Source organism: Lynx canadensis, chromosome D4, assembly GCF_007474595.2.
Source record: "Lynx canadensis isolate LIC74 chromosome D4, mLynCan4.pri.v2, whole genome shotgun sequence".
Classification (NCBI taxonomy): Eukaryota; Metazoa; Chordata; class Mammalia; order Carnivora; family Felidae; genus Lynx; species Lynx canadensis.
This window is the reverse complement of record NC_044315.2, coordinates 17,695,685-17,712,321: the sequence shown is the minus strand read 5'-3', so window position 1 is coordinate 17,712,321 and position 16,637 is coordinate 17,695,685. Positions and strand designations below refer to the sequence as shown.

Sequence of the window (16,637 nt, the reverse complement as noted above, 5' to 3'; positions counted from 1 at the left end):
GGAAGGACACGATCTCTTTTCTGAAAAAAAAAAGTATGCATACATACGTGTATAAATAAAATGTATTTCTTGAGCACCTATTATGTTTCAGATATTGTGCCGACTGCTTTATATGCATTATCGTCTCATTTAACACTCATAACATCTCTGTAAGTCAGTACTATTAGTCCCTTACTTCAGAAGAGGAAATGGAGAACAGAGGTAATTTGATCTATATCAGGTCAGAGAGCAGTAAATGACAGATTCTGGACTCAACCCTGGATAAGTCCAAAGCCCATGTGTATTAAACGCTAAAAACCCTATCCTGTTGATCTAATCACATTTAAATGGGTCACTGCTGCTTTTCCATAATTGAATGTGCCAGGATAGGATCCAGAGAATAATCTGTTGCTTTTAAGAGTGATTTCTTTTGTTATTACCTTAACTCTAAAAGTAAACGGTTCATTTTAAATTTTTTTTTTCAACGTTTATTTATTTTTGGGACAGAGAGAGAGTATGAACGGGGGAGGGGCAGAGAGAGAGGGAGACACAGAATCGGAAACAGGCTGCAGGCTCCGAGCCATCAGCCCAGAGCCCGACGCGGGGCTCGAACTCACGGACCGCGAGATCGTGACCTGGCTGAAGTCGGACGCTTAACCGACTGCGCCACCCAGGCGCCCCAAACGGTTCATTTTAAAGCTAACCCTACTTTTTTTTTTTTTTTTAAAGATTGAAACCTTGAAGGATCTTCAGTGAAATGTTGAATAAATTACGGTATGTCCATATTCTAAACATTTTTGAAGCATTAAAATAAATGAGTTCTATCCTTTTGCATTGCCGTGGAAGAATGCCCACTACACCCTGTTAAGTGAAACTAGCAACATGCAGAGGCATGTGACCCGTCTGCTGTGTGAATGCATACACAAGTAAAGAAAGGTGTAGTTTATACTCAACAAGGGTTATCTAGTTGGGTGGGAAATCTGTTTTCAATTTAAACTTTACAGTATGACTTATTATAATAAGCAAAGGTTGGGGCGCCTAGGTGGCTCCGTCGGTTGAGTGTCCGACTTGGGCTCAGGTCATGATCTCACTGCTTGTGGGTTCGAGCCCCGCGTCGGGCTCTGTGCTGACAGCTCGGAGCCTGGAGCCGGCTTTGGATTCTATGTCTCCCTCTCTCTCTGCCCCTGTCCTACTCGCATTCTGTCTCTGTCCCTCTCAAAAATAAATAAACATTAAAAAATAAATAAATAAATAAAGCATAGGTTAATTTCGTACTTAATAGTGAATACAGAGTAATTTTTAAAAATAGGATTTGTTTCTGGGGCGCCTGGGTGGCTCAGACGGTGAAGCCTCCGACTTTGGCTCAGGTCATGATTTCACGGTCCATGAGTTCGAGCCCCGCGTTGGGCTCTGGGCTGACAGCTCAGAGCCTGGAGCCTGCTTCGGATTCTGTGTCTCCCTCTCTCTCTGACCCTCCCCCGTTCATGCTCTGTCTCTCTCTGTCACAAAAATAAATAAACATTACAAAAAAAATTAAAAAAATAGGAATTTTTTCTAAATATAATCTTCCTATAAGTTTGAATAACTTCCTCAGAGGATCTTCTTTCTTATCTTAATCCTTTCCTCCTTCAACCAAAGTACCATATGTTTAATCTGCTTTACACACTGAACTTCCCATTAAGATTTCCACTGAAAGATTCCCTAGAGAAAATAAATCTGAAAACCACTGGTCCATATCACCTGATTCAGTGGCCACTCTTGAATATGGGGCATTCTCTGCCTGTATGTACAGTCATGAGATTATTCATTACTAGTTACTAACATAAGGATATTGAGAAATTCCAGCCAACTCTTTATTATAGCAAAAGCCATACACATACAACTTGAAAATTAAAGACAAACTAGGCTTGATTTATTAACTTGAATGACCATTCAATCGATGGCACAGAGAGATGGTACACTAATCTGTAGCCCAGGGCTTTGGTCATGGAATCCCCAGTTTACTTAGAGTACATTCATTTGGTGTTCAGACACCTTGAAAGGAAAATTCTAGGCAACGATTTAAAACCCTGTTCTATGACTTTAGAGGGCTCTAAAGTATCTAAAAATTGACAGAATTAGAAAGTATGTCTTAACCATGCCTGAACGAGCCTTCAGTGAGGAAGTACATCCTGAACAAGTGCATAAGCGTTTCCTTTCAGTCTATTTCAAAACGACCAGGAGACAGCTCAGCTCACGGTCTTGTGATCAAACCCTAACACCAGTCCCACAAAGGTGGAAGAAGCATTATTGTTTGTACTTCAGCCGCAACATGACATTGACCAACGGCATGCATCCCACTGCTCCAAATCTGGGCCAAATATACATCCATCCTGCGGTTGGCACAATCTGTAGTAAATTAAATGACATTCAACCAACATTCACGGAGTACTCGCTATGGGCTCCATGTACCCTCTGGGTTTTTCAAAGCCCCTAAGGATAGATAGAGCACAACTCTGCTACCTAGGGACAGACAGTTCCACGAGGAAAATACAGGCAAGAATATCTCTGATATAAAGCACACTGTGATAACGACGATACGTAACACTAGTAAGAAGGCGAAGTGTAGCAGGTGCGGGGTAGGGATTGCTTGCACTTAGTTCTAGTCTGGGCAGTGAGCAGACTTCGGGAGACAGGCAGCATTTTCACCGAGGCTTGACGGTGGAATAGAATCAGCTGTATAGGAAGAGGACCTAGGGATGAGGCGGGGATGCGCGGGGGATGTGATAAAGGACAGGAAGAATGGAATCCGCTCACATTTCAAAAAGTAAAAAGAGATGGTACAGGAAAGGAAGGGTGGGCCCAGATCATGATTAAAATGTATGCTTTCAGTCACCCAAAGTTGCATTCACGGGTAAGAAACAGAAGGGAGTGGCCTCTGATGGAATGCTCCTTCTTCCATGGTTAGAAGTATACAGCAACCTTATTTTTACTGTATTTGTACTGAATTAATTAAAATAAGATAGGGCTTTTTCAGATCTGTAATTTGAAGAAAACATTTTATTACGTTAGGTTATGTGGTCAGTTTTTGCAGAGGAGGAACGGTGAGTGGATTTTTTAGTGAAATCAAGGAAAATGACGATGGGTTGAGCTGCCTGGTTAGGGAACTTGGGAGGCAGCATAAAAATATTATTGTCCTGGGTCATCAGTGGAGCCAAGGGAGTAAGAAAGGGGGAGGCCCAGAGGGGCACTGCTGGTGACCCAGGGCACCGACTGGAGAGACTGAATATCTTCACATCTCCATCTCGAAGTGCTGAGTATTGATTTCTCCAAATGCAAGATTAACGTGTATTAATGAATGGATTTTCTCTGAGCAAATCTAAGCATCCAAATACACCTCTGTTCTTGTCAGGGGAAACTCTCTAGCTCTTAGCCCGTTTTCAGAATGGATGCAACACACGGTTCCAAAGCTAAACGCGCCTCTTTCCCGGCTCAGCTCTGAGCTCCATTCATTCCTCTAGACTGAAGGACTGGAACCCACGGGTGGGTTCACAGGAGAATCATCACCGATTGACCGAGCATGAGCTTTTAAACCTACCATTCTAACGCCGTTTTCAAAGGCTTGCCGGGTGAGTGGAGCCGGTCCGTCCACGGTCTTGCCATCATCATCCGGGCCCCAGCTGGCACTGTAGATATGCACGTGCTGGGGATTGAAGCTAACCGATTTTGCTTCAACCATGTCTGTGACATCTCCATCCAGCATCCGAACCCCTTCCAGACAGAAGGGAATTAGCTTGAATAGAGGCTTCACTATATAACACCCGAACAGCCCAAGACATACTCCAATCACAGCATTTGGGGGGCAAAGAATACACTTAATCAACAGTTATGTGAGCATATCCTCTCCCCCTCTCCCCCCAAAAAGGATAACGTAGACTCTTCTGAAGCTTTCTTGGAGAGAAAGTAAATTATGTTGTACACGATGGAGGAAAACTTCTTTCAAATCTTTTTTATCCGTTATTCTCTTTTTTAACGTTCCCACAATTTCTCCCTTCCCTTTGCCCCTGTCTTCAGAGAGTACTTGACAGAGAGAACCCCAGGCAATCCATCTTCCCTAAATTTCTCTTCATTAGGTAACTTGGGTTCATAATTGGTATAAAGCATTCTGACCTTAGCGAGCTCACCAAATTTGGAAAGCGGCCAAGTTAGGTGGGTCTAATTTCCTCCATATTTAATATTATCTCCTAATCTGTAAGACTGATGTGAACTTAATATATTATTTCTTTGCCAAGTTATTTATGAGTCAAACAATAAATGAGAATGCTCTTGGAGCATGGAACGCATCAAATAATTCTCAAAGGGTTTTAATAATGTTTAGTCATTAATCTTCATTTAAGTATAGTCCTGCCCGACAGACAGAAATTTATTATTAACCTTAATAGGCAAAAATAAACAGAGATATGCAAAAATAAATTACAGGTCAAACGTCAGGCTTTCCTTCTTTCCTTTTATTTTTAAGACTTGAAACATCAGAACATCTAATTATTAAGTAAACCTCTCTCTCCTTCAGCTTCAGCTAAATACCATCACTGAGAGACTGTAGTATTTTACAATCCCATCTTTATGGTCTAAATTCACTCCTTTGAAAAACCGTGTTATCCGGTAGGATTTCAAGTTTTTACGGCTACCAACACATTTTTATTATAAAACTGCAAAGCAGGCCAGCTTTAATGCTATGTGGTTTGAGGTGGACTTCTGGTAGAAAATAAACCTATTTTTGAAAAAATACTGTACCTTCTTTGTGCTTTAAAAAATGATTTAACTGTTAACTCTAAAACTTACAAACATAAAAAAATAGAATGGCAATGAGCATTGATATCAACAATACTCAAGAACTGTTAACATTGTGCCTGATTTGCAGCGGAACCTTCTTACGCCATGTGACAGATAGGTCACTATACCCTTTTATATAGTGACCTGTCATGTGGTGTAAAAAGGTTCCGCTGAAAATCGTACATATCATACACACACACACACACCATATATAATTTTTTTTTACAAAAGAACAATAGAAATAAACACTCAGGACACATTAAATATCCCCAAAGCCTCCCTAAAGACATTGCACTTGGTTGTTCCATCTCTTGGCTGTCTTTTCTGCTAGGCTTTTGGATTTTTAAAGACGTATATAACAGGTGATACGGAGAACAAAGGTTGTAAAACAAGTCACTTGAAAAATTATGAAATGGAAACTGCACTCAGAAGGCATGTCGACACTGTGTTTTGTGGGAGTAGAAAGCCTGGCTTTCTGCATATACTAGGTCCTAAGTAGCCACTGGTTTGCTTTAATTTGACATGAATATTCAAAATTCATCTGCACGGTTTTTACTAAAAAAAGATGGGCTGCTTCATATTCTTCAATTTTTACTTCTTGCCATTTCAAAGCATAAAATGGAACTACAGTTGACCATTGAACAACTCAGAGTTAGATGTGCTAGCCCTTCCCCACCGCCGTGCAGTCGAAAGCCCACGTACGACTCTGACTCCCCCAAAACTTAACTCCTCTTGGCTGGAAGCCTTACCTCTAACATAAACCATCGATGAACATGTATTTTGTATGATATATGTATTATATATTGATTGTATTCTTACAATAAAATAAGTTAGAGCAAAGAAAAGGTTATGAAGGAAATCTTATGGAAGAGATAATGCATTTACTGTACTGGACTGTATTTATTGAAAAAACTCTGCGTATAAGTGGACCCGCACGGTTCGAACCTGTGTTGTTTAAGGATCAACTGTATTTTATTGGGACAAAGAGGTCTGAAATAAACACTGGACTATATAACTTCCTGGAGAAGGAGTGGCAGGTCCATGAAAAAAAAAAAAAATGCTGGAGGAAATCCTACCGAGAGGGTAAATATACTAGTTTTCTGACCGAAAGTTAACAAATGGGAATTTTGCTTCCTCAAGTTTAAAGATGAAAGGCTGCTTTTTCTTTATCTGATGGCAAGCCTCCATGCTTTGGGTCTGGGGGTTAAATTTCTACCTCAGTATGTTCTTGTTCTGGGGATGACAGAGCATTTGTGAGTCATTGCCAGACATTCATTTCCTCGCGGAAGCCCCGTGCACTAGGTCGGCCGCTCATCTGCGAGTTCACACCTTCGTTCCCTCAAGTTCAGCGAGTGCTGGGGTAGCACTAGAAAGTAATGACGGGGACACGGATGTGTGTCAGTGTACGTGAGGGACTGTGTGTATCTGGGACGTCACGAAGGGTTGATGAGGCAGCCACCGTAGGCACTTGATTCTCTGAGACTATCGGGTGTCCAGCAACCTCATCACTCTTCAGGGGAAATTTCTGTCTCTCTTCTTCAGCTCCTTCGTGAACCTTCCCCTTGACACACAGCAGATGCTCTCAGAGTACAGCTAATTCCTGGTTAACAGGCTGCCATACTCTAAGAATTCAGTGTGAAATAAAGGAGAGAAAGGGCAAATGTACTGAGCACTGACATTCAAGCAGTGTCAGAAAACCTTTCCTTAGCACTGTTACCACAGACCCCAAACATTTCATGTTACAAGACCTCTACACTTACCCTAGAAAGGACTGTTATCTTTATTTTTTTAGATCCGATTCTATTTACCACTTGACAACAAAGAGTGTACCGGAAACAAAGATGTCGGTCTAGTAACCGGGAACTTCATTCGTCTGTGACACCGGTTAGGAGACCCCCCCCCCCCGGGGGGACACCTTTAGAGCCACTAGAATCTCTAGTCTCTCTCATAATGTGTTCTTCCCATTGGTGTGTGACTGAGGCACTAGGCTACAGCTAACAAATATGCTAACAGACGGGAAAGTAAGAGTTTGCTTCTATTAATGCCTAGATTTATACTACTTCGGTTGGGCCCTTGGAGTAGGCATCTGTCTATTTGAGTTTGTGCAGGCATGTATAATGTATACACATAATCTGGAATTATTAACAGTACGGTATCACTACATTATGGGGCTACAAAAGGAGGTTTTACCGCTTGCCAATTTCACGTCAATTACAAGGAACTTTTTGTAAAGCGTAAGGACAAAGAAAAAAAATGGGTTTTCTGTTTTGACGTAACTTCGAAATGTTTCTTTCCCTAGAGATGTGATGGGCTCGTATTTATGTTATCAGTTCTCTCTGACCCAGGCAGCGATTATATAGTTTGGGATAGAGCTGTCAATGACCCCCCCCCCCATCTTCGTGACTCAACATTTTTTTTCACGCCTGTTTTAAAGAAAGACATGTCTGTGTTTGCGACACTTTAGGGAGATGGCCTCAAAAGCCTTTAACCGTATTAATAACACACGCTAAGGTGGTCATTTTCGGCAACAGGTGAACACTACTGTGCACTCAGATCCCTGTCTTGAGCTCACAAAGGGTTCCGCATCCGCCTAGGTTTGTTTCCCATACCTCCGATCTTGGCATTGAAAGCAATTCCGACTGTGCAGTGAGAGTTGTTTGCTGCGGCTGCCACTTCTCCAGCACAGCGGGTCCCATGCCTGCAGGGAGAACACACACACTTGCTAAAGTACGACGCTCCATCCTTACAAACCCAAAAAACATCACTGCCACCATTCAGACTTCAAAGTGGTGAAGAACGCAGCAAGCTGTCGATGTTGCTGGAACTTCTGTCTCAATAGCACAGAGCCTGTCCACTGCAAACTTTGAGCATTTCATTATATTCGGTTTAGGATTACAGTAAAACCTTTGGTTTTGAGCATAATTTGTTCCGGAAACATGTTCGTCATCCAAAGCATTCGTATATCAAGGCAAATTTCAAGAACCATCGGCTGAGTTGTGATCATGACATTAGGTGCCATGTACTACTCATATTGCAAGACATCGCTCATTTATCAAGTTAAAATGTTTAAGAGAGGTTCTTGTCTTGCAGAACACTCGCAGAACAAGTTACTCAGAATCCAAGGTTTTACTGTGTATTACTGAAATATATATACACATGTATGTATATATGTATATATAAAATCTCTTTGAAAGCTAACATCAAATGGTATGTTTCTTCGTATTCTCTCAACTTCCATTGTCCAATATGGTAGCCACCAGACATCCATGGCCATTCAGTACTTGAAATGTGACTAGTGTGACCTTATTTCAACTTTCTTTAAATTTAAGAACTAGTATTCAATTCAATTATTACAAAATTTAAGAATGTCGCTACAGGAGAATCTACTTCTTAAACTGTAAACTAAAATACAGATCAAGTATCTTCAGTGAAAATCTACCATCTAAAATGCGATATGCCATAAACACACATTGGATTTCTAAGATTTGATATGAAAAAAGCAATGTGAAATAATCCCCTAATACTTGTTTTATATACATGACATGAATATTTATTTAATAATATATATCATCAATATTTATTTCACCTGTTTCCACCATTTTACTGCTCTTTAAAAATGTGGCTACTAGAAAAGCAAACATCTTTTTCTGAAAAACATTCCATTCATTTCTCACCACAGTGACTTTGTTCCTTGATCAGAAAAAATCCTTTAACTGAAAGGACTTCTAAAATCATCCTATCCGAGGATGGCAGAGAAGTTCCAAGTGCAAAGTATAATCTGATTAGAGATGTTGACCTAACACTGTATTCAGAAGAATTCTGAGATATGGCCGAGCCAGAGAAAGGAGACTAGGGCCAATGAAGACTGTGTGTTCTAGATGCAGACGAGGGATGTAATAACCACAATAGCGTATTTGTCATTGCTACTCAAGCCCAAGGCTCACTCCTTTGCCCTCAGTTTTAGAGATGAGGGTGCTTAAGGAGGCCCTGAGATGGAGAGTCCTGAGTGCCTCACTCAATTAAACGTCCAACTCTTGATCTCGGCTGAGGTCGTGAAGTTAGGGTTCATGAGTTCGAGCTCCCCATTGGGCTCTGGGCTGATGGTGCGAAACCTGCTTTGGAATCTGTCTCGCCTTCTCTCTGCCCCTCCCCCACTTGTGCTCACTTGCTCTCTTGCTCTCAAAAAATAAATGAATAAACTTAAAAAAAAAAAAAAAGGAGGCCCTGAGATGTAAAGAGATATGCTGAAAGCAGCCCAAAGATTACTTTTCACTTTATAGAAGTGACCACACTCATCATGGGCTATGACTAGCATCTGTGCAAACGTAAACAAGTTACTGCTTATGATGGATAGGTACACACACAAGTTTAGACAACAGAGAAATACCCTGCTTCATCCACTTAGTAACGTCATACATATCTTCCTATGTGAATAGTCAACATGTCATTTAAAAGCTTACTGTTAACTCACATCATCTTTTAAATGGTGCACCCTCCCCCCCCCCCCCCCATAATCTCTTTCACAACTCACTTATTCCTGGAAATTTACCCAGTATTTCACTAATATTAACAAGGCTATGAAGAAAAATCTTGAGCGTTTATATCATTTTATACCTTGGGATAAACTCCTAGAAGTGGAATTACTCCATCAAAGAGTACAGAATACACCGTCAATTTGTTCAGATGTTTAAAGTAATAAAACTAAACCTCAAAAAACCCCTGCAAGATGGATAAATGTTATTACAAAGCATCAAATTTCTGTGCATCACACACAAAAAGGAAATACCATAAGCCTCCTTGAATGACAATATGAAGAATGGAGAAAATATCGGAGCAAATCCCTGTGTCCATAAACCCCTATGAATGAGTTTTTCAATCTTTTTCATCCTTGCCAATTGGACATGAAAAACGTTACCTCATTGTTACTTCCCTTTCTATCCCCTCAGATTACATTTGATGTTGTACATCTTTTCAAATACTTATTAGCAATTTCTCTTTCTTGCTTTGTGAATAACATTTTCATGCCTTTTGCCCATATCTGTTGCATATACATTCCCAGATATGTTGTTTGGAACACAGCAATCTTATGGGAATTTTAGGTCATTCTACACAGGAATTAATTTTGAGGTACTCCCAACTATCTTGCCATTCCGGCATTTGATTGTACCACCTTAATCATTAGAAAAATGATCCATTTTTAAAGGAAAATAATATTTCTTAATATTTTTAATGTTATTTTTGAGAGAGAGACAGAGTGTGAGGAGGGGAGGGGCAGAGAGAGAGAGAGAGAGAGAGACAGAGACAGAGACAGAGACAGAATCTGAAGCAGGCTCCAGGTTCTGAGCTGTCAGCACAGAGCCGGACGCAGGGCTTGAACCCAAGAACCTCGAGATCATGACGTGAGCTAAAGCGGAAGCTTAACCGACTGAGCCATCCAGGTGCCCCGGAAAATAGTATTTCTTTTGTAAATTGCAACCTAAACTGCCAATTTTACCTACCCCTGAACCCAGCAATTATTTACTGTGACTCTTCGTTAGTCTCTGCATATCATTGCATGGTGTAAGTTATTTTTTTCTCAAATGTCAATTCCCTCTGTGAGTCCGTTTTTCTTATACTTCATTGTATCTATTACTAATTAAGGCAAGTGCTACAGGATCATTAAGGATCTGATTTTAATTCTCCAATTGTTATTTGTAAGTCCATTGCGACAGGCTTGTCCATTGTGTTATGGATTTGATGTTTTCTGCAGTTCTGTCAATTTTTATTTTATTCAGAGTGAGTGGAATTATTAAATCTTCCTAGTGAAACTACTTATGAATATGTAGTAAAACTCTAGGAATCCTATAGCAAAAAAAAATTAAAATAAAGATACAGGTTAATAATTAAATTATATACCTTTTTTGCTCCCTTGACTGTCAAACATTCGTATCAGTTATAGCTCTTATAAATACAATATAGTTATGTTTTCTTTGAATCTAGGCTATATTTGTCCTTTATTTGAGAGTAAGTATATTTACAGTGACTATATCCATTGTTATATGATATATTTATGTTCATTTCTGTATGGATGTCATTCATACGATTCGCTAGCGTTTCTCATAGCTATTTGATCATAAATACCTAACATCACAAAGTCTAAAGTCATTGACACTTTTTCAACTTTTCCCAAACAATACAGACTACACTGTTTAAACTGTGATTACTCACCTCTTAACAAATAAGTTCTCCATGATTCTAGTTACACATTTTTTTTAACCTTTGAACTATCCATTTGTGCCACTACTTTGAATAACCAATGTTTGTTTAGATTTACCAATATTCTTTGCTCTATCTGTTTTTGTGGTTCATAACTCCCTTTTGGGATCACTGACTTCTTTCTGAAGAACATCCTATAAATGTGTCCATCAGAGAGTCTTTTGGTAGCCTCAGAAAATTATTTTACTCTTGTTCTTGAGAAAGAATTTCACTGGGTATATAAATGTAGACTAACAGCACTTCAAAGAGGCTATTCCACTGTCTTCTAGTTCCATTGCTTCTGGTGAGAAATCAGCCATCTTGGCAATTGAGTTCTCTCTGGATACTTTTCAACGTTTATTTATTTTTGGGACAGAGAGAGACAGAGCATGAACGGGGGAGGGGCAGAGAGAGAGGGAGACACAGAATCGGAAACAGGCTCCAGGCTCTGAGCCATCAGCCCAGAGCCCGACGCGGGGCTCGAACTCCCGGACCGCGAGATCGTGACCTGGCTGAAGTCGGACGCTTAACCGACTGCGCCACCCAGGCGCCCCTGGATACTTTTCAGATCTTGTCTTTGTCTTTTCTACTCTGTAGGTTCATTAAGACGTTGTTAGGATTTTTTTCTTTCTTGCAATTCCTAAACCAGTGATTAAATGTTTAAATCTTCAGAAGTCTCGGGGCGCCTGGGTGGCACAGTCGGTTGAGAGTCCGACTTCGGCTCAGGTCATGATCTCGCGGTTCGTGAGTTCGAGCCTCTCATCGGGCTCTGTGCTGACAGCTCAGAGCCTGGATCCTGCTTCGGATCCTGTGTCTCCTTTTCTCTCTCTCTCTGCTCCTCCCCTGCTTGCACTCTGTCTCTGTCTCTCTCTCAAAAATAAATAAACAGTAAAAAATTTAAGGGGCGCCTGGGTGGCGCAGTCGGTTAAGCGTCCGACTTCAGCCAGGTCACGATCTCGTGGTCCGTGAGTTCGAGCCCGCGTCGGGCTCTGGGCTGATGGCTCGGAGCCTGGAGCCTGTTTCCGATTCTGTGTCTCCCTCTCTCTCTGCCCCTGCCCATTCATGCTCTGTCTCTCTCTGTCCCAAAATAAATAACGTGAAAAAAAAAAAAATAAAAAAAAAAATAAATTAAAAAAAAAAAATTTAAAAAATCCTCAGAAGTCTCAGCTCATACCTTTGAAAATTACCTTACTCTTTAATTGCACCTTCAGACTTTCCATATCTTTTTCCCTCTGGGCTGCTCTCTATGTAACTTCCTCAGTTCTATTAACACTATCTTCGGCCATGACTAACTTGCTATTTAATCCATTCACTACCTACTCGCATCGATCATTAGGTTTTCTTTTCAAGTTCTTTTTCGAACCCACCTGGTTAATTTGAGCAGTCTCTTCAAAAACGAAACACTTTTCAATTGAATGTACTGACACATACATTTCTTGGTATGTGTGAATGACATGTGATAATTCTAAAATACGTGAATCTAATTCTGCTTTTTTTGCTGCGGATTGTTTTCATGGTATTATTTCCCCATGTGGTTGGCAAACCATCCATTCGGAAGGCTTTTATCTTTGTGAATTCTTTGAGGATGGAAGGGACGATGCGTTAGGAGTTTCTGTTTTATGCAGAAGTCTTCTCTCACCTCAGTGAACCAAGGTCTTATCTCCTGCCATCCCTGTGCTTTAAAAAAATCCGCTCCAGGCTGGCTGGCCATTGGCTGAAAAAATTCCTAGGGCCCACCTATTGCCTACCTAGGTGACGCTTCTGAGAGAAATACTCCAGCTATCCCTTAGCTCAACCATGTACTAAAAATTTCTTTAAGATTTTCCCGGGAGTTTTAGATGTGCTACAGTAGGAAAGATTTAATTGAGTATCTTTTCGACCACAGTATTTTTAAAACGTAAGAACTAACTTGGCTCTGTACTCCTCAAATGCAATAAAACCCTGCACATGTATGCTCGTCATTAATGTACAGTGAATTCTCCTAAGTGAAGAACAGAGTGACTATTTCCTTCTAAAAACATTTCTTATACAGATTTCTGTACATTGCTCTAGATCGTGAGCAGTGACGAACCATTTGGGGGGAACAGAGAAGTTATCGCTCTACTGCAGATGCTATTTCAAATACTGGTTAAAATAATATTTGGAACATGCTGTAACTGAGGGTCCAAATTGCTAGTTCAACTGCATTCAAACAGCTCACTCTCTTCAGGTGACAGTGATCATTACCCCATGTAAAGTACCTGTCATCTTTTGTATTTTTATATCTTGGTTGGATTCAGTGTTTTGACTTGGATTTAAGATAGATCAGGGGTATCTGAGTGGCCCAAGTCGGTTCAAGCATCCGACTTCAGCTCAGGTCATGATCTCGGGGTTCATGATTTCAACCCCAGTGCCAGCTCTGTGCTGACAGCTCAGAGCCTGGAGCCTGCTTCGGATTCTGTGTCTCCCTCTCTCTCTCTGCCCCTCTCCTGCACATATTCTCTCTCTTTCTCTTTCAAGAAAAATAAATAAACATTTAAAAAATTCAAAAAAAAAATAGATCATGTAACAATGGATATCATCATGACCTGTTCAAGTACGTCAACAAGATTAAGTTTATTGCTTCTCTCAAAGAACAAGGGTGGTCAGCATTAAGAATATTTATGATGTCAGTCAAATATAAAGGTCACAAAACAGACCAAAGTCGGTGTTTCAGATGTATCTTTCTTCAGAGATAACAGAGTATAGGCATATAGATTACTGTCAGCCAAAGAGACAGTTCCAGTAGATTTTAGTCCAGAAAACAATATGCTCATTATACTACACTCTGACCCACAGCACCTAAATAGGGAATTCATTAGCAACTCCCATGCAACACCGCGTGGAAAATTAGCCGTTTAGTTTCCTGCCTATCATCATGATAACACTAATACTCATTATTTTCTGAGACCACAGAAGGTAACCCAATGATACAAACTATAATGGACATTTAGACCAACGGCAAAATGAAATGGACATCATGTAATATAAAGTGGATGTAGATGAACTAGGAAGTAAAAAGTGGCATCACAGGGGCGCCTGGGTGGGCTCAGGCGGCTTGAGCGCCAACTTCGGCTCAGGTCATGATCTCGCTGTCCGTGAGTTTGAGCCCCGCATCGGGCCCCTGTGCTGACAGCTCAGAGCCCGGAGCCTGTTTCAGATTCTGTGTCTCCCTCTCTCTGACCCTCCGCCATTCATGCTCTGTCTCTCCCTGTCTCAAAAATAAATAAACGTTAAAAAAAAATTTAAAAAAAAAGTGCATCACATCTCTGATTCTCTTAGGCATATTATCATTGCTGCCGGTACTAGAGTAAGTGAAAAATGTTCTATCACAGAATTTTTTTCCTTGAATAAACCATTTTGGCTCATAAAGAGCATCTTGATAAAGAGGTGATGACAGCCTCTGTTCTACCATTTCAAGTTTTCTCATCTACTACGTTATCTGTTCCCAACAATAAACCACTGAAATTAAAGGTCTCCAAAAGTTTTACCCGGGGTCTATGATTGAAAAGAAAGAAAATGAGATCAGAGAGTGCCTGTTCATTCATTCCTACAATATTCTGAATTCATACAGGGGAAGTGAAGGGAGTATAGAGTATAAATGCATAGTCGACTGTATCTTGCTAGGTGGTAAAATACTGCCTTCACATATTCTCTTGCCTTCTCATAGTCCTGGAGTCACAGTGCTTTGTGAACTTCGTTTCTTCCATAGGAGTTAGTGGGGATAGAAATACCAACTTACTTGAGCAGCTTGAGGTTTGGAGACAAGCTGCAAGCAAGCTCAGCAATGAACCCGAGACGTCGGGACACACACGACAGGTCTTCGGTTGCCACCGCGTTGCTTGAATGTCAAAATTCAAGCCACACACCAAGCAGTGACATCTTGGAGAAAGACTATTTTCTCTTTCATTTCCTTCTTGAAACCTCTTCAGCTGTTCGTGGATTCAGTCTACCCCCTCACTGTTTCTATTCCCTTTTGACATCTGCTGTGCCCATTCGCTTTGGCATGTTCTAATTTTGTTTAAATTTGACTGAAAACTTGCCATTTCAAAAGCTCGCTTGGAAAGGGAGAGGAGAGCAAGAAATAATGATGTATTTGGCATGTTCTCCAAAATACCGCTTAGAACTGACGTTTCTGATGCTCAGATTGTTCTTGATAATATTACCACCTTATGCTTCCATCACACTCTACAGTTCTTGTTTTAAAAAGTTTATTTATTTTGTGTGTGAGCATGTGCATGAGAGAGAGAGAGAGAGAAAGAGAGAGAGCCCCAAGCAGGCCCCACACTGTCAGTGCAGAGCCCGGCATGGGGCTTGATCCCACGAACTATGAGATCATGACCTGAGCCGAAACCAAGAGTCAGACACTTAACCAACTGAGCCACCCAGGCGCCCCCACGCTCTCCAGTTCTTTTAAGTATTGTAACCTCGTCTGATTCTCACCTCAACCCTCTTGTGTAAGCAAAACCGGGTATCCCTTCTCTAGTTTCACAAATGAGCAAATTCAGTCAGTCAGATGGTGACTGGAAGGTAAAAAAACATGGCAGGCTCAATCCTTATGTGATGCCTTTTCACTATTCCAGGGAGAGGCACAGGGGTCCACGTCCCTGTCTTTGAATGGCTGCCGAGATTTCATGCCTTTTACATGCTACCCTACTTCGTGAGGTAGTTAATGGCAATTCCACTCCTTCATTACTATTGATGACAGGATATTTGACAGTCTATTTTATAGAATCTCTCTAATAAATTATTCAGCTTGAGGTAGAAGGAGAAAATGCTGGGAATCTTAAAAATGAAAACTTAAGAAGAATGGATTATTGCCCTGTCTTCAGTGAAAAGCTTTACCAAATCTCTTGTAAAAGTTTCGGGGGGGGGGGGGGGAGAAAGGTAAATTAAAAATTGTTTGAGGTGACAAATCACACAGTCCACTTTTTGGTGATTAGTTTTTGTGAGACAATTAAGATACTAGCTTCTGAAGTGACTGCAATTATACATAGTCCCTGAGGCTCCCATAATATTAAATTTTTTATTATACAGGGAAGGAATTCAGAAAAACTCATTCAAAGTAACTGCTATGGACTGAATGTTTTTGTGCACCTCACCCTCAATTCATATGTTGCAACCCTAATCCCAGTGTAAGGAGATCTGGAGCTGGGGCCTTGGGGAGGTTATTAGGTCGCTAGGGTGGAGCCCTCATGATGGAATTAGAAACAGCAGAGAACATTCTTCCTTTCTCTCTCTCTCTCTCTCCCAAGTGTGGCTACAGTAAGAAGGCAGCTATCTGCAAGCCAGAAAGAGAGCCCTCACCAAGAACGGAATCTTGGACTTCTCAGCCTCCAGAATGGTGAAAAATAAAGATTTATTGTTTAAGCCACCCAGTCTATGGGATTCAATTATTCCAACCTCCACCAAGACACCAACAAATAGCTATATAGAATAAGATATTCAGAGATGCTCTGACAGCCTAATATTGAAAAAATCTTAAGCATGAACTCTAAATTATGACAGCTCTAAATAAATTAACACTTATTCATTTTTTAGGGAGACAGAGAGTGAGCGGGGGGGAGCAGAGAGAGAGGGAGACACAGAATCGG

General features: G+C 40.8%; 1 protein-coding gene across 1 annotated transcript in view; it reads right to left on the bottom strand.

Annotated features, from left to right (window-relative positions):
* PCSK5 (proprotein convertase subtilisin/kexin type 5) overlaps window positions 1-16,637 on the bottom strand; it is a 456,194-nt gene that overhangs the window by 279,491 nt on the left and 160,066 nt on the right. Inside the window, 2 exon segments of the mRNA XM_032595566.1 lie at window positions 3,557-3,729; window positions 7,401-7,489. Coding sequence (XP_032451457.1) covers window positions 3,557-3,729; window positions 7,401-7,489 — 262 coding nt within the window.